Genomic DNA, 26822 nt, shown 5'->3' with positions numbered 1-26822 from the left:
TGCAGAAAATGCTTAAGGGGTAGACTGGCCTACTCCATTGTGTAATTGAAGAGATCCAAGAGCTACAAGGAAAGATTTACAAATTTATGTTTAGGCCCTAATGACTTTTAATATGTGGCCTATTTTGAAATGCCACGCAACACAGCTCTGTACTGTTTTTAAAGTAGTTTTGCAAACTGTTGCTCCTTGATTATAAATGTCAACCCTGTGACTTGATTTTGACAGTTTAGGAGTATTATAGCCATAAAATTAAAATGGCAGGGTTTGAAAATTAAGCCTACCTTTACTCCCATTGAGTCAATTATATCCTACTTTGATTTGTGAAAATTATACTCAATATTCTTTGTCTTCATATGATGCCTATGCACGTTTTGTCTTTTTTTAAGGAGGGGGCTTCTCTGGGGATATTCCTGTTTTGATTTTGGCCTTTGGTCAGATTCTTGTTTCTCTCAATCGTGTTGAAGGCACTCCTATAAACAAACTCTTGCTCGCCTGAATGCCCAGAATCTTGTAATATAACTGCAGGAGTGGAAGAGGAACTTTTGTTGCCTTGTTTAGCCTTTTCATTCTTGTCTAGGTTTTGGAAAATGGAGGAACAAACAGTTTGCTTCAGATTGTAATGTAGACTATAACCGACAGAACAGGATTATTTAAAATGACAGAAGTGGTAACTGGAGAGAGTGTAGTAATGCAGAGTAACCAATGCACTCGTCCAAGAAACTCACTTTTTTTGTGCTCCTTCTTTGTTTCTACTTCTGTGGTGTTGCAGATTTAGGAAGCTCCGTTACCAAGTGCTGCATCGTTACTGGCTGAATCATAAATTACAACAGCAAATTAATTAGCAATTATTCAAGTTTATTGTATATCAGACAAAAGCCTGATATCCCTAATGTGCCTTCCAAAATGTCATCTGCACCTCTTCGATATTAAAAATGACTTGTCCCTTTGTTAGTTCTCAATATGTCTGGACCCAAATCTTTAATGTCTGATGGGATTTATCAATCCAGACTCTAGACCCCATCTCCATGTCAAATTGTTGAAAGAAGCAAAACATTAAGCCACAAGGCTGCCTGGTATTCGCCGTCACCTTTGGCTAGGTTTCGGTTGAGCTTCAATCAAATCTGCTTCTTCCAAAACCAAATGAACATAGAAATAGAGACATTTAAGATGGTCTGCAGTGTCAGCATATTCTGTCAGGCACCAATCTACTTGTCACTTTGCTGCATTTCCCATTCGAAATACAATAGCACTCAGGATGGTAGAAGATGGATATGTTCCACAAACATCCATGCCCACTTTTCCTATCTATTACTCCTACTGCTGTGAGATGCTAGTGCCTCATTAACAGCTTAACTTCCCTATTACTGTTTCAATTCTGCATTTTACTGGTTGACTTTGATTGTTTTGACAGGTGCTGATATTTTCCCAAATGACATCAATGTTGGACATCCTAATGGACTATTGCTACCTGAGGGACTATAAATACAGCCGACTGGATGGTTCCATGTCTTATACAATGCGTGAGGAAAATGTACGTTCTTCCTATGGGGCAGCACTTGAAATATCTACTCTTCTGCCTGGCTTTAAGCTGAAAACTGTTTTATGTCACTGGGTCAAAATTATGGAGCTCCCTCCCTAACAGCAATGTAGGTGTACCTACACCTGGGACTGCAGTGCTTCAAGAAGGCAGCTCATCACCACCTTCTCAAGGGCAATTAGGGATGGGCAATGAATACTGGCCAGTCAGCAAAGTCCACATCCTGTGAATGAATTTTTAAAAAATCTTGGCTTTCTGTGTTTTTAAAACAAAAGTGCCAGCAAAAGAGTGCATACCCAAAAATTACTTATAATACCAAAAAATGTTATCAAAGAGATTAAGTGTTTTAATTAGGCTCTTGTCCTCCGGATGGGCAATAAAATAATGCCATACTGATGCTGTCCCCAATTCAAAATTTGTCACAAAGTGCTAGAAACACCGCGAGAACATACTGGATTGTCTTTCCTTGTTCTTGCCATGTGCAGTAGCCTGAAAATATCACTAGTGAGTTTTAATTGAGCAGTGGGTTGGAGCACCATGCTTCTCACTGGAAAGTTATGTTTATAATCTCTGTGCCTTTGGTTCTTTTGGCAGATTAACAGTTTCACCAATGACCCCGACGTCTTCATCTTTTTACTGAGCACTCGAGCTGGGGGTTTGGGCATTAACCTGACGGCAGCAGACACTGTCATTATATACGACAGTGACTGGGTAAGCACCAGTCCCGCTGGGGCTTGTTCTAATGCACTAGGTAGAATCTGCTGTAACTGATCAGTAAAGTGCAGTTTGTATTATCATTTGGAATGTGGGTTTTCAGCACTGCTGCATCATTCATGCTAGATATTGGTGGCAGTTCGCTGAGGCATTTACATTGCAAAGAGGGCGCATTGAGTTGTTTGGAGTGACACAGGTCTCTTGGTGCTGAGAACAGTTTTAGTGATCTGTAACATGCTGCATAAAATCCATTTGCATGCTGCATTGTTATTGCAATTTGTTTGGAATGGGAGCTGAGTGACATACCTTCTCCTGACATAAAATTTAATTTTTTTATGTAAATATTAAACGACAGTTCTCTAAGCATCACCACCTCTTCAGTTGCAGCCATGTGTGTGTGGTGGGGGGTTGCTGTTTTCTTTAATTTGTCCAAATATCACATAATGAAGGTGAGTAAAATCATTGTCTAGGTGGTTTAAAGTGACCATCTGAGGACCACCAGCTGCCTTTCACATTAAATGTTGATGTATAATGTGGGTAACTGAGGTTATCCACTTTGGTAGCAATAATAGGAAGACCAAATTATTACTTGAATTGGTGTAAATTGAGAGAGAGGCGGATACTCAACGGGACTTTGGCGTCCTCGTGCATCAGTCACTGAAAGTAAGCGTGCAGGTAAAGTCGGCAAATGGTATGTTGGCCTTCATAGCGAGAGGATTTGAGGATAGGGATGTTTTGCTGCAATTGTATTGGGCGTTGGTGAGGCTACACCTGGAATATCCTTCTTATCTGAGGAAGGATGTCTTTGCTATAGAGGGAGTACAGCGAAGGAATGCCAGGTTGATTCCTGGGGTGGCAGGTCTGTCATACAAGGAGAGGCTAAGTTAGTTAAGATTATATTCATTGAATTTTAGAGTGAGAGGGGATCTCATAGAAACTTTAAAAATTCTAACAGGGTTAGACAGGGTAGATTCAGAAAGAATGTTTCCGATGATGGGGGAGTCCAGAACAAGGGGTCATAGTTTGAGGTTAAGGGGTAAACCTTTTTGAACTGAAGTGAGGAGAAATGTCTTCACCCAGAAGGTGATGAATATGTGGAATTCACTACCACAGAATGTAGTTGAGGCCAAAATGTGGTGTGATTTCAAGGAGAAATTAGATATAACTCTTGGGACTAAAGGGATCAGGGATATGGGGGGAAATGGGATCAGGATATTGAATTTGATCAGCCATGATCAAAATGAATGGCGGAGCAGGCTCGTCGGGCTGATTGGCCTACTGCTGCTTCTAGTTTCTATAATTTCTGCATCTTTTAGGCAACCCACTTGGGTGTACTGTAGCAAAGTTAGCAGAGACATTAACATTGAGTGTCAGTGTTAATAGGAGGCCAGTATCATTTTAAGTCTGTTCATTCGATGACGGAGAGTGAATGAATACTGAAACTTTATATCCCCTCAGAATCCTCAGGCAGATCTTCAGGCTCAGGATCGTTGTCATCGGATTGGGCAGACCAAGCCGGTTGTGGTATATCGCCTAGTAACTGCTAATACTATCGATGAGAAGATTGTGGAGAAAGCGACAGCAAAACGGCGACTCGAAAAGATGGTTATACATAAAAGTTAGTGTTTGAATACAACATTTTCCTGGTTGGAATGGTAAAGTGAACTTTGACAACTCGCCTTTACTCTGTTCTCAGTGAATGTGATTTTCATTTAGCTGTGCAGCAGCTGGTTTTATTTTGGGTCAAGCTATCTGTTTTAGGTACCCATTGCCCGCGTTGTTGACAAGGTGAGCTTCACAGAAACTTGGTGGCACAATGGGTTGGATGCTGACCTAAGCTTCTGTTAACTTGGCTGAGACCCAAGCCAGGCTGATGAAATGAAATTGTCCCCTGTGTGTAAGGCACTCATTGAGGTTTGGTACTCTGAATCCACATTCTAGTGTAAATTGGCTTACTCTATAACTGTCCCTGATTTGGTATCAATGGATTATCTCCGTCAGGGCTGGGATGCTGCGGTGGAATTGGGGCTGAAGCATGTTAAATCTGGCTGAATTTTACACCCAGCATCAGTATGTCTGCCAGGTATGTGAAATGCTAAGATTTCAGATTTCCCCTGCAGCACCATCATGAGAAATAGGAAAAAAACTTTACTCTGGGTTCAGAGTACCAGTTGGAGCAGAATTACTGCACTGTTAAACCCTTAAAACCATGTACTCTTAATGTGCCTCATTCAGAATGGTCAAGTGTCTCTTTCTCAATTCCTGTTCAGATAAGTTCAAAGGGGGCAAGTCAGGCTTGAATCAGTCTAAGAGCTGTCTAGATTCTACAGAGCTGATGGAGTTGCTGAAGTCCCGGGATCATGAAAGGTAAAGTAGATGAGAAATAGAAACTGTTTCACCTTTTTGTGCATTTCTTTACAATTTGGAGTCTAGCTTTCTATATTGTCTCAAAGTTCTATGCTGTGTTTAGAATTGTTCCTCTGAACTTTCCTCTTCTGATGCTGTATTATATTAGCCCATGCACTCATCTGCTTCCCTATATTCATACTATCTTGATTCCAGAAGCCTGGTAATGTTAAGCAGGTCTGGCAGCAACTGGAGAGAAAAACAGGACTGACAGTCTGTAATCACAGACATGAAACATTAATTCTGTTTCTGTCTCCATGGATATTGCCTGAGCTGCTGAGTGTGTCTGTCATTTTCTGTTTCTAATTCAGATTTTCAGCATCCACAGTATTTGGCTTTTGTATTAATTCCAGAATCGTTACAGTCTACTTTCTGCCCTAACTTAATCTTGGACAGGACCTTAAAGGTTGTGGAAGCCCAAGGGTTTTTCTCATCGGATTCACACTAACCAAATTGCTTATTGAGGCCCAATGCATGAGCAGGTGCCTACTCCAGTCTTGTGTTGGAGTGAGGCACTGTGCCAGGGTATGGAGTGGTGCTTCCTTCTCTATTGACACTAAACATTTCTCAGCTTTTAGCTGGGTTCTAGTGTTGTCTATACTGGATGAGTTTGGACTGGATATTTATTCCCTTGTATAATTCATCAATATTTGCAGTTTGAACACACTGATTTTGTACAAGACAGAGGGTAAAGATCTTACTAACTGGAAGAAGAAATGGTTGCCCCAGACTCATCTGATGGAATCTGTGTTAATTATTGTAGTGATTAATTGACTCATTGATCCTAATTAATTTGTTGACTGAGTGCAGGCGATCAGCTAATTGTCAAACATCATTTGTTTGAAATGTTCTGTTAATCTTTCCAACAGAGTGGTGAAGGGCTCCACTGAGAAAGTGATAAGTGATACTGACCTTCAGACCCTATTGGATCGCAGTGACCTCAGCAGTAAGTTCAAAACACTTGCCCATGTTTCTATTGAGCACCGTTAGTCTGAAAATTAGTTTCTGCTTCTACAGATACTGATCTGGAATATAACATTCAACATTGCAGTTTTGGAGAAAAACCCCTGGTGCTTGACAAATGTCTTTCAAGGTTTGGTACCAAGACACAGGAGCTATCAGTACAGATGACCAAAAATTTAGCCCAAGTGTTAGATGTAAAAGAGCATCTTAAAGGATGATAGGCAGAAAGATTTAAATAAAGATGAATAGGAGCAGGAGTCAGCTGTATGACCTCTCTCCCTTGCTCCAGCGTTCAGTGGTATGATGGCTGACTTTAGACCTCTGCTCACTGCTACCCAATCCTCCTTGTCTCGGTTTTAACCTTGAACAAACTCAGTGACTGAGTAGCTGTTGGCCTCTGGAGTTGAAAATTCCAAAGATTCACATCCAGAACATTATGACCCAGGCAGCTGAAAGCACTGCTGCAAGTGGATTGACTAAAATCGGGAATAGGAAAGATGCCTGAATCGGAGGAGCGCAGAGACCTCAAAGATTTGTAGGATTGGGAGGTGGTTAGGAAAGGGATGATAGAGAGATGATAGAGGGATTTGATAATCAAGATTAAAAATGTAAAATTGAAACGTGCCAGACTCAGTCAGTTTCGGTCAGAGAGTGTGAACAGGATATGGTGCAAATTGTGGTACAGGCAGTAGAGATTTTGGATAAGCACAAGTTTTATGTAAGGTGCAAAATGAGAGTCTGCCTAGGAGAGCATTGGGATAGTGGGGTCTAGAGGTAACTAAAGCATTGAAGATTTCAGCAGATCAGCCGAGGCGGCCACCAAAACCCTCTGACCTCATCCATGGCTGGGATTCTCTGGTACCATTGCATTGACCGGAGTTTTGGATGAATGTCAAATTTTCCATTCTCACTGGCAGTGGGGCAGGAATGGAAGAGATCAGAGAATCTTGCCCAGGGTTGGGGTTAGGCAGTTTTAGTCATGGTGTGGGTATGCAGTCAGAAGCTCATCTTGGGGTCAAATACAAAAGGTTGTAAGTGGACATATTCCATGGAGAAGGGTGGAGTCAGTGGTTAGGACTTTGAAGCTTGGTGGGACCAAAGATATTGGTTTCAGTTTTCTCAATATTTAGTTGGAGAAATTAGAAACAGTGGAAGCCCCAAGGGAGGTGCTAGTGAGCTGGAGTTATTAGCTCTTATATGGAGGAGGTTGGAACAGACCGCTGTGAAAGGCTTCGAATAAAAAACTTGTATGGCACCTTTTTTAATACAGTAAAACATCTCCAGGTGCTTCAAGAGGGTTGTAAAGGCTGAGGAGGGATAGTTTATTGTAGTCAGAGCCACATAAGCTGTTACTTGTGACTTCGAGGGCTGTTCCAGTATTGTGGTAGAGCTGAGTTATAAACCTGATTGAGGGGATTCAGAATGGATTGTGGAAAAGGTTTACTGGAAGAGCTGTTCAAAGGCATTGGAGTTGGAGAGAAGGACAGTACTCATGGTGACACAGTGGCTAACACTGCTGCCTCACAGCACCAGGGAGCTGGGTTCAATTCCTGCCTACGGTGTCTGTCTGTGTGGAGTTTACATGTTCTCCCCGTGTCTGCGTGGGTTTCCTCTGGGTGCTCTGGTTTCCTCCCATAGTCCTAAAATGTGTAGGTTAGGTAGATTGGCCATGCTAAATGCACAGGGTTTTAGGGATGAGGTGTGCTTGGGTAAAATGTTCTTTCAGAGTTGGTGCAGACTCGATGGGCTGAATGGCCCCTGCACTATAGGAATTCTATGGTTCTACTTGTGGTTAGGATAACCACTCCCTCCCCATTGTGCTGGGGAAAAAAAGATGAACACTCCCATGTTCCTCTCAGCAAGGATTGATTTGCACATGCACTGGAGAGCTGCTGAAAGGTAGTTTAGACAGAATTGTTTTTGAGACATGTCATCAGTTTGTAGAAACCATTGCCAGTTTGTAATCTGTATTTGGTTTGTTTCTTACAGAACAAATGAAGAAGAGTACCTCAGGAATGAAAAACCAGACAGACAAAATTTTCAGCATACTTGATAATGATGACACAGATGCAGGAATCCAACTGTGAGGGCTGAGAGATGGCTGGAGACATCTTTTTGTTCGGGTCTTAGCTGCCATTCCCTGTCCTGCTCTCCCCTGTAGGGAAGAGTCATAGTTTTGAGTGAAAGTCACTCCTGGAGTGCAGATTTAGGATCAGTCTGCACTCTTAAGGTTATTGATCTAACAAGCCAACCTGCTGTTAAAAGGTTTTTAAGAGTGGGACTTTTTAAAAAAAGTTTTATTTTGCACAATAGATGACAAATGTAGATTTTTTTTTCAGTTTGAGACTTATTGCTGCCTGAATCTGAATAATTGAGCTTAATTTCAAATCTTTAACCACTGGACAGGTGGAATGGACAAATACAGATAGCATTTTTTTTTTGTTTGGCTTCTTCGTTCCATATAATTCTAGTTTACATGTTTGTTGCGCTCTTATCCTCTGATATTTGCACATTTTATGGTCTCGGCACAGAGGCCCTGTTCAAGAGAAATAGGAAGTTGACAGTGTGCAGTTTGACAGGATGCAAATGTGCCTTACTAATTAATGCCAATCATAGAATCTACGGCACGGAGACAGGCCCTTTGGCCCAAACTGGTCCATGCTGACTAAAATGCCCATCTAAACTAATCCCATTTGACCCATATCCCTGTAAACCTTTCCTATCCATGTATGCCTTTTTAAATGTTGTCAATGTCCCTGCCTCAACCACTTCCTCCAGCAGCTCATTCCTCTAGTTCTCGATTCCCTGGAGTGCATTCACCCTATCCATGTCTCTCAAGATCTTATACATCTCTATAAGAACAACCTTCAGTCTCCTACACTCCAAAGAAAAGCCCTAGCCTGTCCAATCTCTCCCTGTAATTCAGTCCCTTGAGTCCTGGCAGCATCCTTGTAAATATCTTCTGTACTCTCTCCTGTTAATAACATTTTTCCTATAGCAAGGCAACCAAAACTGAACACACTACTCCAGGTGCAGCCTCTCCAATGTCCTGTGCAACTGCAACATAACTTCTCAACTTGTATACTCAATGCCCTGACTAAAGGCAAGGATGCCAAAAGCTGCCTTCACTGCCCTATCTCTTTGTGACTCCACCTTTAGAGAACCATGCACCTGAACTCCAAGGTCCCTCTGTAACACGATACTCCCTAAGGTCCTATCTTGATTTGACTTTCCAAAATGCAACATCTCACACTTATCTGTATTGAACTCCATTTGCATTTCTCAATCTGCTTCCCTGATCAAGATCCTGCTACAATTTTTGATCACCTTCCTCACTGTCTACAATACCACCTATTTTAGTGTCATCCTCAAACCTACTGATCATGCCTTGTACATTCTCATCCAAATCGTTGGATATTGGTTCCCCCTCCTGTTCAGATGCAACGCATCCCTCTTAAACAGGTCACCTCTGCACCAGAAGAGATCCCAAATATCTAAGAATCTGAATCCCTGCACCAATTCCTTAGCCACGCATTCATCTGCCATACTCTCCTAGTCCTTACCCTCACGAGCTAGCACCCTCGAGGTCCTTTTTTCTTAACCTTTTTTCTGGCTCTCCATAATTACTCGTCGGGACCTCACCCCTATTTCTATTTACGTCATTTGTGCCAACGTGCACACTGACTTCTGGCTGCTCATCCTCCCCCTCGAATGTTCTGCAGCCACTCCGAGATATCCTTGACCCTGGCACCCGGGAGGCAACACCATTCTGGATTCCCATTTGCGGCCACAGAATCTTCTGTCTGTCCCCCTAACAATCGGGTCTCCTTTCACTGGGTCCTGTTTACCTTTACTCTTTCCTGCTGTGCCCCAGAGCCAGTCATAGTGCCACAGATCTGGTGAGTGCTGCTTTCACCTGAATGGTCATCCCATACCCCCAACAGTATGGTATCCCTGATGATTCTGAGTGCATCTGGTTCCAGCTGTCTAACTTGGTCTCCCAGGAACTGCAGCAGGGTGCACTTCCCACAAGTGTGGTCATCAGGGACAACGGAATTCTCCCTGAGCTCCCACATCCTGCAGGAGGAGCATATCTGAGAAGTCTGGCAGTGACCCACTGCGTGTTTTAAATTCTCATGGTCTTCCTTCACCATTTTTAAATTGGCACCAGACTGGTAACACTGGACACGGCTTCTCCCACTCTCGCCTCCCCCCCCAATAAAATGGGTCAATCGTTAGCATGTGAGGTTAAGGGTTGTCATTAACTTCCTCATTTCCACAGGATAGAGCCTGTTGCTCACCCAGGCACTATTTGTGTTTTGTTAGAATGCAGGAGTACAGTTGAAGTGGAAATCTCTCAGCACTGCTCTCTGCACCTTGATTTCCGATTGCAATGTGTCGCCACTTCTGTTGAACCTAGGGCCATGGGATGAGGGTTGGCACTTGGAGCTCCTTCCAATAACTTCTCTTAGGATCATGAAAATCTGGTCCCCGGGAACAGTTTCAAAGTGGATTTTCTTCTCTAGTGCCATTGGTGGCAGCAGTTCATGTGAAATAAGTAGAATGAAGGGATAGTGATAATTATGATGTATTAAACCTGTCGCAAGCTAAGAAATGCAAGCCTTGAGAGTTCACTTTCTTTCAGCAAGATTAATGCTGCTTTTTCTTTAAAGCCATCTGGGTTTGGATAATTGCACAGGGATTAAATCAGGGCTTCAAGCAAATATCAGGATAAAGTTTGTTGGATCTGAATACTGCAGCTTTAGTTACTGTTTAGTTGAGACTTTCTGTCAACACATGCCTAGCACTACAAATAGGAGACTGATTCCTGCTTGTAAAATGCTGGAGGACCAGGATGCTTCAGCATCGTCAAGTCCAGGGACATGGACCTTCCCCTCACCTCTGTCCCTGACGTGTCGAATGCTGATGTATAAACTGTAAAAAATAAAAGTTGTTTTTATTAGAAATAAAATTTTCAAATTGACCATGCTGCCCTTGTTTTGTTTTCCACATTGCCGATACATTACACTAGTGTGATCCTTGTGCTGAGTTTGGAGGCTGTTCTGTTAACCCTTGAACATTAATGTGCATCAGTCATGGGTCTTCTCCATGTTTAAATGTTTTGGCAGAAATTGAAGTCTTGTGACTGACTTCTCACATTTGTTTTTCTGCTTTGCTTCCATTCTTAATCCCTCTCTTCCTGTTCCCCACAAATATTGAACTGTTTTATCGATTGAGCACTCTTCCTTCTGTAGACTTCTTTCAAACTACCTCCCTTCTGTCCTGTGTGGTTGTCATACATGTTCCAAAGTCTGTTGCTTTATCTTTATAATTGTTCCATTTATATAGTGCTTGTGGGGACATTGCAAAGCTTTCCACTGCAACTATTATGTACAGGTATGCAATGCTCAATATGTACACAGCAAAATAACAATAGATTTTTAAAATTCCTTCATGGGATGTGGATGTAGTTGGAAAGACCGGCATTTGTTCCCTATCCCCTAATTGCTCTTGAACTGAGTGGTTTGCTTGCCCATTTCAGAAAGCAGTTAAAAGCCAATCAAGTTGCTGTGGATCTGGAGTTGCATGTAGGCCAGACAGGGTAAGGATGGCAGATTTCCTTCTCTAAAGGACATTCGTGAACTAGATGCGTTTTTACATCAACAGATGATTTTATGGCCACCATAACTGAGACTAGCTTTCAATTCCAGAGGTGTTGATTGAATTTAAAATTCAGCTAGTGGTGAGATTTGAGCCTGTCTCCACAGCCTGGGGCTCTGGTGACATAACCATTACACCACTGCCTCCCAATAAATGAGATGAATGATCAATAAATCTGTGTTGGTAGTGATTGTTCACGAAGCTAGAAAGGACACTGGGAGAAAGTCATGCTGCTTCAGGATTAGAATCATGAGTTCTTCGTCCAAACTCAGTTTAACATCACAGTTGAAAGACCAGCTTGTTGATGCAGAACTGCGCTAAAATGTCAATCTGGACTGTGTTGGTTCTAAATTAGGACTCTGGTCTATTATCTTCAGATTTGATGTGAATACTAGCACCTGAACCCAACTGGCCCAATATCCAGGATAGCAGTCAGTATTTGCAGCTTGGGGATGAGAACTGCAGTTAGGTAGAGCCAGGTTATGTGCAAACCAGTGAACTATACATATGTAAGAGAAACAGCCAGGGTTTGAGCGAGCATAGCATATTGGATTTGTACTTGGGCTACAAGGAATGTGCAGCCTGTAGTTGGGTTGGAGGCTTTAGAGCTAAATGCCAGAGGCATTACGGATAAATTGGATGATACAATATTTATTATACATTAAGGTATAACGTGTTAGTTTGTTGAGAAGGTGGCTTATCCCTTCAAGGGTAGACTGTCTCATTGCTTTATCTAAACACCAACCTGAGGCCATTCAGTATTACTATTTGATCTAGGAATGTGCTAGCAAAATTTAAGGTGCTGTTCAGAAGCAATCGGTATTCTAAAATTATTTTGCACTATTGGTTGGCATCCTGTGACATTTAGTATATCAAAAATATAAATATTTTTAAAGAGGGAACAAGTTACCTTTGCACCTACAATGCCCATCTCCTGTAAAGTTGAGTTGTTTGCGTTGAAGAAACTTAGTCCGAAGGCATGCCTTCCTGGTGACCTACAAAGAGTTCATTGAACGTCAGTTATGTTTACATAATACTTGGACTAGCGTACTTGTAATGTATCACTCTTCTCATTGGCATTTAATAGAATATCTGCTGAGTGATCTTTTCCTTTATTATTGACAGCAATCACATGACAGCAGTCTTTTGCTAGCCCAGTTCCCTTGTGTATCTTAATCTTTCTAAATCTGATCAACTGGTCTTTGATGATCTAATAGAGAGAAAAAACTTTTCACACATGTTATCTGATTTACTATCTCCCACCTCTTTCCTCTCCCATTCTCCCCCGAAATCCATCCTTGATCCCCTTATAGGAATAAAGGTGTAGGCACCTCTCTCTGCAACTGGATCCTGAACTTCCTAACTCAGTAAGGATAGGCAACAACACGTCCTCCACGATCATGCTCAACACCAGGTCTGTGTTCTCAGTCCCCAACTATACTCCTTTATACACGTTTGACTGCAGCCAAATTCCCCTCCAATTCAATTTTCAGGTTTGCTGACAACACCACCATAGTGGGTCGGATCTCAAACAATGATGAGACAGTACAGGAATGAGATGGAGAATCTGGTGAACTGATGCGGCAACAATCCCTCAATGTCAGCAAAACTAAGGAGATTATCATCGACTTCAGGAAGCATAAAGGAGAACATGCCCCTGTCTACATCAACGGGGACGAAGTAGAAAGGGTCGAGAGCTTCAAGTTTTTAGGTGTCCAGATCACCAACAACCTGACACTATAGTTAAAGTTCACCAACTCTACTTTCTCACAAGACCAAGGAAATTTGGTCTGTCAGCTACGACTCTCTCCAACTTTTACAGATGCACCATAGAAAGCATTCTTTCTGGTTGTATCACAGCTTTGTATGGCTCCTGCTCTGCCCAAGACCGCAAGGATCTACAAAAGGTGAATGTAGCCCAATCCATCACGCAAACCAGCTTCCCATCCATTGACTGTCTACACTTCCCGCTGCCTCGGCAAAGCAGCCAGCATAATTAAGGACCTCATGCACCTCGGACATTCTCTCTTCCACTTCCTGTGGGGAAAAAGATACAAAAATTTGAGGTCACGTACCAATCGACTCAAAAACAGCTTCTTCCCTGCTGCTGTCAGACCTTTGAATGGACTTACCTTGCATTAAGTTGATCTTTCTCTACACCCTAGCTATGCCTAACACTACATTCTGCATTCTCTCGTTTCCTTCTCTATGTACGGTGTGCTTTGTCTGTATAGCACGCAAGAAACAATGTTTTTCACTGTATGCTAATACATGTGACAATAAATCAAATCATTCAGCCCATTGAGCCTGCTCCACCATTCAATACAATCATGGCTGATCATCCACTTCAATGCCTTTACCCATACTTAATATGCCTTTATTTCATTGGTATTTAGAAATCTGTCAATCTCTACTTTAAACACATTCAATGACTGAGCTTCCACAGCCCTGAGATAGAGAATTCCAAAGATCTACCAGCCTCCTTTATTTAAAAATTCTCTTCATTAGTTTTAAGTTGCTTCATCCTTATTTTGAAATTGTGCCCCATGGTTCTAGACTCTCCATGTAAAGGAAACATTTTACTTGCATCTATCTACCCTGTCTATTCCTTTAAGTAGTTCGTAGGTTTCAATGAGATCACCTCCAATCCTCAACTCAAAGGACCTGTTTATGGCAATATTATCCTCCCCAAGGTAAAGTGATAAAAACTGCACACAGTATTCCAGGTTCAGTCTAACCAAGCCATCTTCACTCCCATATTCAAATGCTCTTGCAAAAAAGGCTAACATTTCATTAGCCTTTCTAATTCTTGCTGCACTTGTAAGCTTACAGTAACTAACTCCATTTGTACATCTGCACTTACTAATCTACAGTTGTATATTTAGATAGATATGACCGGCGGAGGTAGTGGTATTGTCGCTGAACTAGTAATACAGAGAACTAGGGTAATGCTCTGGGGACCCGGGTTCAAATATTCCATGGTAGATGGTGAAATTTGAATTTAATAAAAATCTGGAATTAAAACTCTAATGACCATGAAACTGTTGTCGATTGTTGTAAAAACCCATGTGGTTCAATAATTTCCTTTGGGGAAGGTAATCTGCCATCCTTAACTGGTTTGGCTTACGTGTGATTCCAGATCCACAGCAATGCCCACATCCCATGAATGAATTTTAAAAAATTGTTGTGCTGGCACTAAGTCTGGTCATATGTTTAGTTTATGACATCATTGGCTGCTTAATGGGTTTTTAGTCTAGACTAAGCCTTTGTACAACTTCTCTAATCCTACCTTGTTGAATGCAACGAGCACGTGCTGTACCTCCACTTTATTTTATCCTCAAGTGCAATATATATACAACAGGATAAAAAGAAAATTGGCAACAAGGAAAAGAAAACATCACACTTTGCATCAGACCGGTATGGTAGTGGAACAGAAAGAAAATCCCCTACCAGAAAGTAAAATTGAGTTAATGTGAGGAGGTCTGGATGCGGAGCTTGCCATGTGCATAGTTTAAGACATGGAGATGATGACAAATAGACCTTCCTTGCATCGCATCTCGAGCTTGTTACATTGGCTCACTGAAAAATAAAACCAGACCATTTGTTATCAAGGGAAGCTCCTGGAAACAGTTACTGTGCAGATCACAGTAACCCAGAACAAATTGGTGGGAAAGTTTATTACTATTGACTCATTCGGGGAAGAACCCGAGAACGGGACATCTTATGTAGAACAATTTCATTATTATGTACTGGCAAATAAGATTCCTAACCCTGCAACCCTATGTATTTACCCCACTAATCCTGACACTAAGGTGGCCAATCCACCGAACCTGCACATCTTTGGACGGTGGGAGGAAACTGGAGCACCCAGAGGAAACCCACGACACTTCTTGTTGCCTGACCATTTCCAACATTTTCTATTTTTATTGCAGATTTCCTGCATCTACAATATACTGTTCTTGGTTAATAAATACCTAGAGGCTGAGTTGACTAATCATCCATCAATAATTCACCGTTGGATAAAAGCCTTTAACAACAACTTTAAAAGCAAGTTTACAGTTTTTCACAATATAGAAACCAGGAGTAGGCCATTCGGCCCTTTGAGCCTGCTCCTGATCCTCAATCTGAATGCTATATTCCTATTTTCTCCCCATCCCTTAATGCCATTAAAATCTAAAACAAATATATATATATTTCGAATATATTCAGTGATTTTGCCTCCACGGCCTTCTGTGGTAGAGGATTCCACAGGTTCACCAAAAAATCACACAAAAGTGAAGAAATATTTCCTCATCTCAGTCCCAAATGGTCTACCCTGTATCCTGAGCCTGTGTCCCCTGGTTCTAGATTCTCCATGATGTGGAGATGCCAGCGTTGGACTGGGGAAGCACAGTAAGAAGTCTCACAACACCAGGTTAAAGTCCAACAGGTTTATTTGGCGCTAGCTTTCGAAGTTTCAGGCTCACTCACCTGATGAAGGAGTCTGAGACTCTGAAACCTGGTGTTGTGAGAGTTCTTACTAGATTCTCCAACCAGGGAAAACATCTTCCCTGCATCTGGTCTGTTAGAACTTTATACATTTCAATCAGATCCCTTCTCATCCTTCCAAACTCTAATGAATACCGGCCCAGTCGAACCAACTCTCTTCAAAGGACAGTCTCACCAACCCTGGCCTCTTTTAAGGTCAAACCAAATAAACAAACTCAAATTAAATCAGGACAAAGTAAAAGGGGCAGCTCCCCAAAAGGAGGGGGAACAGCCCGAACAGAAATCAAAATACAAAGGAAACTTAAAAACATCAAATCATAATGTGATTATTAGGGTCGATAACGCACCCCAACCCCTGCGGTGCCCAACGGGCGTGGAAGGCATCAACCGTACCCATGGACACTGCATGCTCCCTCTCCAGGGACACCTGGCTGCGAACATAGCCGCGGTAGAGGGGCAGACAGTCAGGATGGACGGCTCCCTCGATCGCCTGTTGCCTGGACCTGTAAATGGCACGTTTCGCCAGGCCCAGGAGCAGGTTCACGAGGAGGTCGCCATCCCAACCCGTCCCTCTCCGCACCAGGTGTCTAGATCAGGAGCGTGGGACTGAAGTGCAAACAGAACATCAATAAAAGGTTTTTGAGGAAAACAAAAAGGGAGTGAACCTAAGACACAAAACATAGACATGGTCCACAGACTCCACAAGGCCACAGAAGGGGCAATCTTCGGAGCCCATGAACCAGTGAATCCTACGATTGTGCGGAACTGCTGCATGCATCACCCTCCACCCCAGGTCCCCGATGTAATTGGGGGAGATCCATCCGTAGAGGGACCTCCACTGGGGACCTCCGCCGCCCGACGGCAACAAGGCCCCCCAAGGAGTATCCGGGCGACAGGCGAGGACGCAGTAGTGGAAGGTGTGCAGCAGCAGCCCGTACAAGAAACGCCTCCGCGCGGTAGAGAAAGGCACGGAGGACATTTCCGCGAGGCAGCTCATGCTGTGCGGCACCTGACCCGAGGAGGAGGTTGAGGCTTTGGGCCAATGTGGAATTCCGTCCGAGCAGGGGAATGCTCGGGCAGGATCCCACTGCACGCATGCGCTGCCTCGAGATCTCGTGCACTTTCGGGGCCGAGCACGACTGTCCTAAGGTCTTGGATGGCTTTGGCCGCGCGCCGGACGGACACCCCCGCACGCTCAGCCAGCACGCGGGGACTCATCCAGCCCGCTCCTCCGCCATCCAGCATGTCCCCGATCCTGGTCACCCCGGCATCCACAGTCCCCCTCTCCGCCAGCCACCTGACGTCATACGGCTGGAGGAGCAGATTCCTGAGCAGCGGCTCTCGCACGAGAGATGCTTCTGACGGGGGAGAGCTGCGTCGCGAGGTGACTGCGTTCTAGACAGTGAGGAGGTCCTGGTAAAAGATGGGCAACTCCTGCAGGGAGGTCGAAATGCACCCCAGATTGATATGCAGGAGCTGCATGTCATAATTCAGGCCATGCCACTGGCGGAAGAAATACGTCGCCATGGCACACCATCGTGGAGGAGGCTCAACATTAAGGTACCTCTGCAGGGCCCGGAGGTGGAAGGTCGCTATCTGAGTGCGGAGGCACACCAGATCTCGTCCGCCCTCCCCAAGCGGGAGATGCAGAACTGCAGCATGGACCCAGTGCAGTTGATTGTCCCAAAAGAACCGCAGGAGGGTTCTCTGGATATTGGCGACAAAGCCAGGGGGAGGGGGTCAAAGGGACCAGCCGGTACCACAGCATGGAGGCGACCAGCTGGTTTATGACGAGAACTTGTGCCCCATAGGACAGCACTCGGAGCAGTCCTGTCCAGCGATTCAGGCGGGCGGAGACTTTGGCCTCCAGCTCCCGCCAGTTCGCCGGCCAGGATTCCTCGGCTGGGCAGAGATGGGCCCCTAAGTAGAGGAGGTTGGTCCTGCTCCAGGTGAAAGGCCTGAGCTCCTCCGGAAGGGGGTCCGTCTCCCAAGGACCGACAAGAAGTCCAGAGCACTTGGCCCAGTTGATCCTGGCAGAGGACGCGGCGGAGTACACCGCCTGGCATTCTCGCATCCTCCGCAGGTCAGCCGGGTCCGTGAGCATGAGGAGCACGTCGTCGGCGTAAACTGACAGGACTACCCATCACCAACCCTGGTATCAGCCTAGTGAACTTCCACTGCACTCCTTCTAGGGCAAGTACATCCTTTCTTAGGTAGGGAGAAAATCTGCACACAATATTCCAGGTCGTAGGCAGAAGAAACCTTCATATTTAAGAAATCAAATAGACCAATTCGTCTCAATAGGTTTCCACAGAGTCTGCAAAATGCACACTTGCACTTTGATTCAGCCTGGAACATCACTGCCTGTGAAGCAGACTCCAGGTGTAAGTCCCACTCCAGAAAGAAGAAGCGTTTCCTCACACGGTTCCAACACATTCCACCTCCATTCCCCAAAGGGGAAAATCGACTGGGTGAAGATACCAAACAGTTTATACTCAGTTACAGAAGTTTTTTGTCGGCATTTGGAAAGAATGAAGAACCCGCAAACGATTCAATTCAGCAGAATGGAGCTAGTAACTTGTGGGGAGGATTCTGTTTGCGGAATGACCGATTCTCCAATCAGGTTGAAATCATTTTCTAACTTCCTACCCCAGGAGAGGGCGGTGGTGTTTAGCGACTGATCGCGTTGGGGTTCTTCCCACACATCAAAGCGAGCCTATTGATTGAAGACTATTTAAACAGCGCCTCATGCAGAGACAGTCCTTTCTAAGACAACACGTCCTCTACACAGAGTAGCTTCTGTCAACAGGAGTGGAATATTGTGACTTCCCAATCCTAAACTGGACCAGGTAAGGTGACGAAGGCTTGAGTGTGTATGTGAGAGTGTGTGATTATGTGTGTATTTGTGTGCGTGATTTTGTGAGATTCTGTGTGTGATTTTCTGTGTATGTGATTGTATGTGTGATTTTGTGTGTGTATGCGTGTGTGATTTTCTGTATGTGTGTGATTGTGATTTTGTGTGTGTGGCTAGGAGACACTTACGAAAGGTGGGATCTTATCTACAATCGGATGCTGCTGTGTTATCAGGTTAGTGACTAGCACCGTAGTTTTGTTATTACCTGGAGCAATTAAGATAAGTGGTAAACAAGTAACCATGTTCTAACAAAGGTTTTTTTTAAACAATTCGGTTTACCACTGCCTTGGAATGCACTGTATGCAATGATTCGGGAGTAGTGTCAGAGTATGGATGGAGGTTAAGGGTCTCTCACGGAATACATCTGAACTGCAAATTAACTGGCATCCATGTTGATTTTGCCTCCCACAGATTTGTTTTACCGGCCCTGCTGTCTACAGGCCAGCTTCTCATCACTTTGTGGCAGTTTCAGAATGATAGACAGGTTCTCCAGCCTCCCAAGCTGCCAGTGAGATATCTGTGGACAAGTCTCCCTGTCATGGAATATCATCCCATTCTGCAATCTCCAAACCACTCCATCCCCTTCAATACTTCAGGCTGGATCATTCCTGACTTTGGAAATCCCTGTCCCAACTCAGCGACCCTCACTATCTTCCTGGTGACTTCTTACTGTACCGTGCTGGCGGTTGGGTTACTGGGAAACATTAGTTTAATTTGTGTGATAAGCAGGCAGGAGAAGCGGAATGTGACCAACATCCTCATCGCTAACCTGTCCTTCTCCGACATAATCATCTGTCTATTCTGTCTCCCTTTTACAATAGTTTACACTCTGATGGACTATTGGGTTTTTGGTGAAGTCTTGTGTAAGATGGTCCCCTTTATCCAGTGTATGTCAGTGACTGTGTCTATTTTATCCCTGGTGATGATTGCTTTAGAAAGACATCAGCTCATTATAAACCCCACTGGTTGGAAACCGAGTGTACCGCAAGCCTATCTGACAGTGCTGCTCATCTGGACTCTGGCCTGTTCCATTTCCTTGCCCTTTCTGATCTTTTATGTTTTAACAGACGAACCTTTCCGAGACTTTCCTGTCCCCATTGCGCCGCTGTTTAACGAAGCCATTTGCACAGAGTTCTGGCCATCCAGGCAGGAGAAACTGGTCTACACCACATGGCTCCTGGCTTTCCAGTACTGTGCACCCCTGGCCTTTATAGCAGTATGTTACTGCAGGATATACAGGAGGCTGAGGATGAGGAGGGAGCTCTCGGACAGAGCCTGTGAAGATAACCGCAAACTGACAAACAGCAGGAGGATAACCCTGATGCTGGGGTTCCTGGTGCTGGGGTTTGCTGTCTGTTGGTTACCGCTGCATGTATTTAACGCAATTGCAGACTGGAATCTGGAAGCAGTGATGCACTGCCACCACAACCTCATCTTTTCCCTCTGCCATCTGACAGGAATGACTTCCACTTGCATCAACCCCATCATCTACGGCTTCCTGAACAATAACTTCAAGAAAGAGCTGCGTGCCATCATGGTGCACTGTCAGTGGGGCAGGCAGCAAGACAGTGAACACTTCCCATTGTCCACCATGAATACAGAGCTGTCCAAAACATCCCTGCGGTTGAACTGCAGGAACAACATGTGACTGGCAACTGGAGAATATCCCGATAAATACACGGGAGTGTACAGACAGAAGGAAAATGCTTCAGACTCTCAGATAAAGAATTTATTTATCACTGCCCCGCTTCACTGTTAGACCCTCTTCAGTTACTTTTACAACTATAGGAATGTGCTCAGTAAAATGATGCATCACTCTTACAACAATTGCATTTTAACAGAAATTACATACCACCCTCCAATTTTTGATTATATCCTAACATAAACTGCACCCGCTTTTAGATTATTCCAGATCCTAAGCGCATTGTGAGGTTACCTGCGTTGATTCAGTTAGAATCAGCTACTATTGAAATTCCACTTAGTGAAATGTGACTATTTATTTATCAGCCGAACTCTCACCATCATCGCTTTGCTCATTATGTGAAATTCTCCAATGGATACAGAATGGAAGTGTACAATCCTGACCTTCACATTTCTATCCAATATCCGTTCATTGTAAAATCATTCAGTGTATTTTGGATCATTATCTTTGAGGGAATCTAACTTTAACCAGCGGCTTTTTTCTGATTGAACCTAATAAACTGGTAAATGTATTTAAACAAATGTTTGACACAAACAACTTCTTTGACAAGAACCGAATCTTAGACATTCGGCCCATCAGGATCGGTGTGGCTTTCAGCTGCCGAGGGAGAGAAAACTCCAGCAATTCATTGGAAGAATGATCTTCTTAAGGTTTTAAAACAAAGTTGAGTATTTGGAGTCGCCTCTGACTGGTTCCTTAGATCCGTGGGTCCAACAAGGAGTTAAATTAACTTCACCTTTCTTGGAGTTAGATGAAATGATGGAATGTTTTTTGCTGCAAGGACAGCTCCAGTTGAGAGGTGGAAATTCAACTGGAATTGTTCCTGAGGGAGACTCTCCCACAGCAGCGACTCTGTCTGTCTGGGAACTGCTTCAATACAAATACTCCCACTAAAATTACACAACTCGCGGTAAAGTAGCGCCATTCACTTTGTAACCAAAGCGCTTCAGAGAGATCCTGTAATCAGACCCAATATTGAGACAGAGCCGAAAACAACAGCTTTTAGCTCAGGTTACCAGAGGTTGCTTCAAGAGGCAATGCGCGGGAGAGGGGGCTGCGAAGAAGTGTGTGTGTGTTGAGGTGTGTGGGTGGGGAACAGGCAAAGAGGTGTGTGTGTGTATGTGAGGGGGGCTACCTGAGAGGTGGGGGAGGAGGGGAGGGGGAATACCATAGTTTAGGATTTTGGCAGCTGAATTGGGGTTGTACACGGGCTAGCTGTAGAGGAATGCAGAGATGTGAAAGATGGGAGCTGGAGTAGGTTACAGAGAGAGAAAGGGATGAAGCCATGGAGAAGCTTGACAGTTTGAAAATGGAGGTTTCAGTGGAACAGCAACCATAGTGAACCAGAGTGCATAGGACTTGGTGCAAGTTAGGATCTGGGGCAGGAGATTCAAACCTTTCTGTAAGATTTGGGATGTGAAAAGGGTATGACTGCAGGTTCCTCGTCTGAAAACAGGAGGACTGTGATTAAGATGCCTGTTCACGATGAATATCTGTATTATACAACAATCCTGTTAAAAATATCACATGGTTCACAGTTCTAGGGAAGTGTATTTTTTGAAGGGGAATTGCAATTCCTAACGTAGGATACTCTACAAGTCATAACTTGAGCAAATGAAGGATGTGTTTGTTAGTTTCTGCTTTATTGTTAACCATTTTTACATATAATTATAATCAAAAGAAAATACTGTCGGTGCTGGAAATCAGAAACAGGAACAGAAAATGTTGGAAATACTCAGTAGATCTGGCAATATCTGTGGAGAGTTTCATATTGGAGTCAAAACATTAACTCTGTTTATCTCTCCACAGACCAGCTGAGCTTATCCATTGCTCTGTTTTTATTTCATATAACTGTATCCTACCTACCCCTGGAGTGGCTATTGACCGAAGTGATTATACATCTTAGCCTGATGTGTAAAACCATCTGATTTCCCATGGTGGGAAATGAAACGCGTCAGGAGTTAATCCTGGCCAATATTCCACCCTCAATCAATACAAAGCTGCTGGCTGGTCACCTCACTGGCTGCAAGTGCATTCTTGTTTTGCAGAAATCACTATCAACGTTAAAACAACAATTATACTTGGAAGTTATTCATTGGATGTGAAACATTTAGAGAGAGATGGTAAGGCTGAGAGATGGTAAGGCTTTATTTTTAAATTTAATGATTTAGAATAGAGCGGAAAACTATTATCAGTTAAAACAGAAACCAGAACAGACACAGCCGGGAGATGAACTCCTGATTCCCCCAGTCACTGAGCCTGTGCGAAAATGGAATGCGGTCAAAGGGCAGTTTAATAAGACGCACTCTTTTTTTAAATACTTTTCCAATTCAATCAAATCAACCCAATTCAGAGTCTCAACAAGTTGAGACTTTTCAGATCCAGGCTGACAAGACAGGGCGAGCGACCAAACCACCCTGTCCTGGGCCTGATCTACATGAGCCAAGCTGATTGGAGAAGGGGGAGGTTCCTCCTCCAAGACTTGAGCTCATTTGCATCTTAGCCAAAAGGCCGAGATGCCGCTTTAAAAAATTGCTTCATATGAAACATATGAAGCCTCAGCGTAACCTAATGACCTCAACCAAGTGCGGCCGACCATGGGCTGCCGTCCATACACTTGATCTTAGCCAAAAGGCCGAGAATACTACTGTCTAGGTCGAAGCAGCAGAAGGGGTTAGTCGGTAGCACTCTCCCCTCTCAGTGTGAAGTGTCCCACTGCAGGATCAGAAAGGAGGAAGGTTATCGACCTGAAACCTTAGCTCTATTTCTCTCTCCACAGGTGTTGCCAGACTTGCTGAGTATTTCTAGCATTTTGAGTTGAAACAAGCTCACTCATTTCCATTCTGTTTGGACTTCGGATTGTTTCAATCTGGCCATTTTCTTCAATTTCCCAAATTTGATCAATTGTTTGCTAAGGAAAGATAGTTTTCAAACATTGTTTTGTATGACAGTTTGAAAGAAGCTGAAAGTCCTCTGGTTTCGAAGGTGTTTTTTCAACTTTTTGAGTTAGCTCTTAACCGATTATTTTTCAGTTAAAGATACATTTCATATCTTATAAAAATGTAGAAAGTATAACGGTTACCTCGGAAAATAGAAATGTCCTTTGATCAGATTGAGTTAAAATTCCATTTGAAATGTGTTTCTGAAATGGAATTGCATTCAGTGTTAATTGGGAATGTCAGATAAAGAGCCAGATGTCATAACAACAGACGTAGGAGTGGTGGAAAAGACAAGGTAAATAATAATGCTACCGGATCGAGTGACATAAGGACAGTAATATTGATGTTTCCCAGGGGGTCGGTATTGGGACCTTTGCTTTACCAGATATATATTAGCGATCTAAATCTTGGTGTGAAGTGGACAATTCCAAAGTTTGCAGATGACTGCTCAATGTTCCAGGGTATAGATGTTTTCACAGATGCTGTAGGAGTAGAGTTAAGAGAGAAATCAGAAGGGCAAAAAGGGGACACAAGATTGTTTTGGCAGATAAGGCAAATGAGAATCCAAAGAGCTTCTAGAAATACATAAAGGGCAAAAGAGTAACAAGGGAGACAGTAGGGCCTCTTAAGGATCAACAAGGTCATCTATGTGTGGATCCACAAGAGATGGGTGAGATCCTAAATGAATATTTCTCATCAGTATTCACTGTTGAGAAAAGCATGGATGTTAGGGAACTTGGGGAAATAAATAGTGATGCCTTGAGGAGTGTACATATTACAGAGAAAGAGGTGCTGGAAGTCTTAAAGTGCATCAAGGTAGATAAATCCCCAGGAACTGATGAAGTGTATCCCAGGGCATTGTGGGAGGCTAGGGAGGAAATTGTGGGTCCCCTAGCAGAGATATTTGAATCATCGATAGTCACGGGTGAGGTGCCTGAAGATTGGAGGGTGGCAAATGTTGTGCCTTTGTTTAAAAAGGGCTGCAGGGAAAAGCCTGGGAACTACAGGCCAGTGAGCCTCACATCTGTGGCGGTTAAGTTGTTGGAAGGTATTTTGAGAGCCAGGAACTACAGGCATTTAAAGAAGCAAGGACTGATTAGGGACAGTCAGCATGGCTTTGTGAGTGGAAAATCATGTCTCACAAATTTGATTGAGTTTTTTGAAGGGGTGACCAAGAAGGTAGATGAGGGCAGTGCAGTTGATGTTGTCTCCATGGACTTTAGCAAGGCCTTTGACAAGGTACCGCATGGTAGGTTGTTGCATAAGTCAAATCTCATGGGATCCAGGGTGAGGTATCTAAATGGATACAAAATTGGCTGGATAACAGAAGACAGAGGGTGGTTGTAGAGGGTTGTTTTTCAAACTGGAAGCCTGTGACCAGCGGTGTGCCTCAGGGATCGGTGCTGGGTCCACTGTTATTTGTCATTTATATTAATGATTTGGATGAGAATATAGGAGGCATGGTTATGCAGTAAGTTTGCAGATGACACCAAGATTGGTGGCATAGTGGACAGTGAAGAAAATTATCTCGGATTGCAACAAGAACCTTGATCAATTGGGCCAGTGGGCTGACGAATGGCAGATGGAGTTTAATTTAGATAAATGCAAGGTGACGCATTTTGGTAGATTGAACCAGGGCAGGACTTACTCAGTTAATGGTAGGGTGTTGGGGAGAATTACATAACAAAGAGATCTAGGGGTACATGTTCATAGCTCCTTGAAAGTGGAGTCACAGTTGGACAGAGTGGTGAAGAAGGCATTCAGCATGCTTGGTTTCATTGGTCATAACATTGAATACAGGAATTGAGACGTCTTGTTAAACTTGTACAAGACATTGGTAAGGCCAGACTTGGAATACTGTGTACAGTTCTGGTCACCCTATTATAGAAAGGATATTATTCAAGTAGAAAGAGTGCAGCAAAGATTTACGAGGATGCTACTGGGACTTGATGGATTGAGTTATAAGGAGAGGCTGGATAGACTGGGACTTTTTTCTCTGCAGCATAGAAGGCTGAGGGGTGATCTTATAGAGGTCTATAAAATAATGAGGGGCACAGATCAGTTAGATAGTCAATATATTTTCCCAAAGATAGGGGAGTCTAAAACTAGAGGGCATAGGTTTAAGGTGAGAGGGGAGAGATACAAAAGTGTCCAGAGGGCCAATTTTTTCACACTGAGGGTGGTGAGTGTCTGGAACAAGCTGCCAGAGGTAGTAGTGGAGGCGGGTACAATTTTGTCTTTTAAAAAGCGTTTAGACAGTTGCATGGGTAAAATGGGCCAAATGTGAGCAATTGGGACGAGCTTCAGGGTTTAAAAAAGGGCGGCAGGGACAAATTGGGCCGAAGGACCTGTTTCCATGCTGTAAACCTCTGTGACAGAAAATTTAGAAGTATTGTAAACTTTGAGGAACAAAGAACAAAGAGAACAAAGAACAGTACAGCACAGGAAACAGGCCCTTCGGCCCTCCAAGCCTGTGCCGCTCCTTGGTCCAACTAGACCAATCGTTTGTATCCCTCCGTTCCTAGGCTGCTCATGTGACTATCCAGGTAAGTCTTAAACGATGTCAGCGTGCCTGCCTCCACCACCCTACTTGGCAGCGCATTCCAGGCCCCCACCACCCTCTGTGTAAAAAACGTCCCTCTGATATCTGAGTAATACTTTGCCCCTCTCACCTTGAGCCCATGACCCCTCGTGATCGTCACCTCTGACCTGGGAAAAAGCTTCCCACTGTTCACCCTATCTATACCCTTCATAATCTTGTACACCTCTATTAGATCTCCCCTCATTCTCCGTCTTTCCAAGGAGAACAACCCCAGTCTACCCAATCTCTCCTCATAGCTAAGACCCTCCATACCAGGCAACATCCTGGTAAACCTTCTCTGCACTCTCTCTAACGCCTCCACGTCCTTCTGGTAGTGCGGCGACCAGAACTGGACGCAGTACTCCAAATGTGGCCTAACCAGCGTTCTATACAGCTGCATCATCAGACTCCAGCTTTTATACTCTATACCCCGTCCTATAAAGGCAAGCATACCATATGCCTTCTTCACCACCTTCTCCACCTGTGTTGCCACCTTCAAGGATTTGTGGACTTGCACACCTAGGTCCCTCTGTGTTTCTATACTCCTGATGACTCTGCCATTTATTATATAACTCCTCCCTACATTATTTCTTCCAAAATGCATCACTTCGCATTTATCCGGATTAAACTCCATCTGCCACCTCTCCACCCAATTTTCCAGCCTATCTATATCCTGCTGTATTGCCCGATAATGCTCTTCGCTATCCGCAAGTCCAGCCATCTTCGTGTTATCCGCAAACTTGCTGATTACACCAGTTACACCTTCTTCCAAATCATTTATATATATCACAAATAGCAGAGGTCCCAGTACAGAGCCCTGCGGAACACCACTAGTCACAGACCTCCAGCCGGAAAAAGACCCTTTGACCACTACCCTCTGTCTCCTATGGCCAAGCCAGTTCTCCACCCATCTAGCC

At 43.8% G+C, this 26822-nt stretch overlaps 2 protein-coding genes across 3 annotated transcripts in view; both read left to right on the top strand.

Annotated features, from left to right (window-relative positions):
• Nucleotides 1-10603, top strand: part of hells (helicase, lymphoid specific) — a 63306-nt gene extending 52703 nt beyond the window's left edge. Inside the window, exons 18-23 of the mRNA XM_078223680.1 lie at nt 1412-1531; nt 2132-2248; nt 3710-3869; nt 4522-4618; nt 5527-5603; nt 7610-10603. Of these exons, the coding sequence (XP_078079806.1) occupies nt 1412-1531; nt 2132-2248; nt 3710-3869; nt 4522-4618; nt 5527-5603; nt 7610-7707 (669 nt within the window). The 3' untranslated portion in view covers nt 7708-10603. The remainder of the gene's footprint in view (nt 1-1411; nt 1532-2131; nt 2249-3709; nt 3870-4521; nt 4619-5526; nt 5604-7609) is intronic.
• A 7951-nt stretch (nt 10604-18554) lies between these two features.
• LOC144500922 (neuropeptide Y receptor type 4-2-like) lies at nt 18555-20862 on the top strand. Of its 2 annotated transcripts, none has more exons than XM_078224421.1 (2): nt 18555-18618; nt 19095-20862. In XM_078224421.1, the coding sequence occupies exon 2, from the start codon at nt 19222-19224 to the stop codon at nt 20329-20331; it is 1110 nt and encodes a 369-aa protein (XP_078080547.1). In that variant the 5' UTR covers nt 18555-18618; nt 19095-19221; the 3' UTR covers nt 20332-20862. The 2 variants fall into 2 exon arrangements, with proteins under 2 accessions (XP_078080547.1, XP_078080548.1); XM_078224422.1 differs by having other exon boundaries at nt 18576-18623; nt 19095-20762.
• Nucleotides 20863-26822: the final 5960 nt, after the last annotated feature.

Source organism: Mustelus asterias, chromosome 11, assembly GCF_964213995.1.
Source record: "Mustelus asterias chromosome 11, sMusAst1.hap1.1, whole genome shotgun sequence".
In the NCBI taxonomy this organism is placed as follows: domain Eukaryota; kingdom Metazoa; phylum Chordata; class Chondrichthyes; order Carcharhiniformes; family Triakidae; genus Mustelus; species Mustelus asterias.
Note: the sequence above shows the minus strand (reverse complement) of the source record. Positions and strands in the feature narration are given on the sequence as shown.

Bases quoted from the DNA above. Each gene is read 5' to 3' on its own strand.
- LOC144500922 (XM_078224421.1), top strand. From the start codon at position 19,222: ATGGAATATCATCCCATTCTGCAATCTCCAAACCACTCCATCCCCTTC.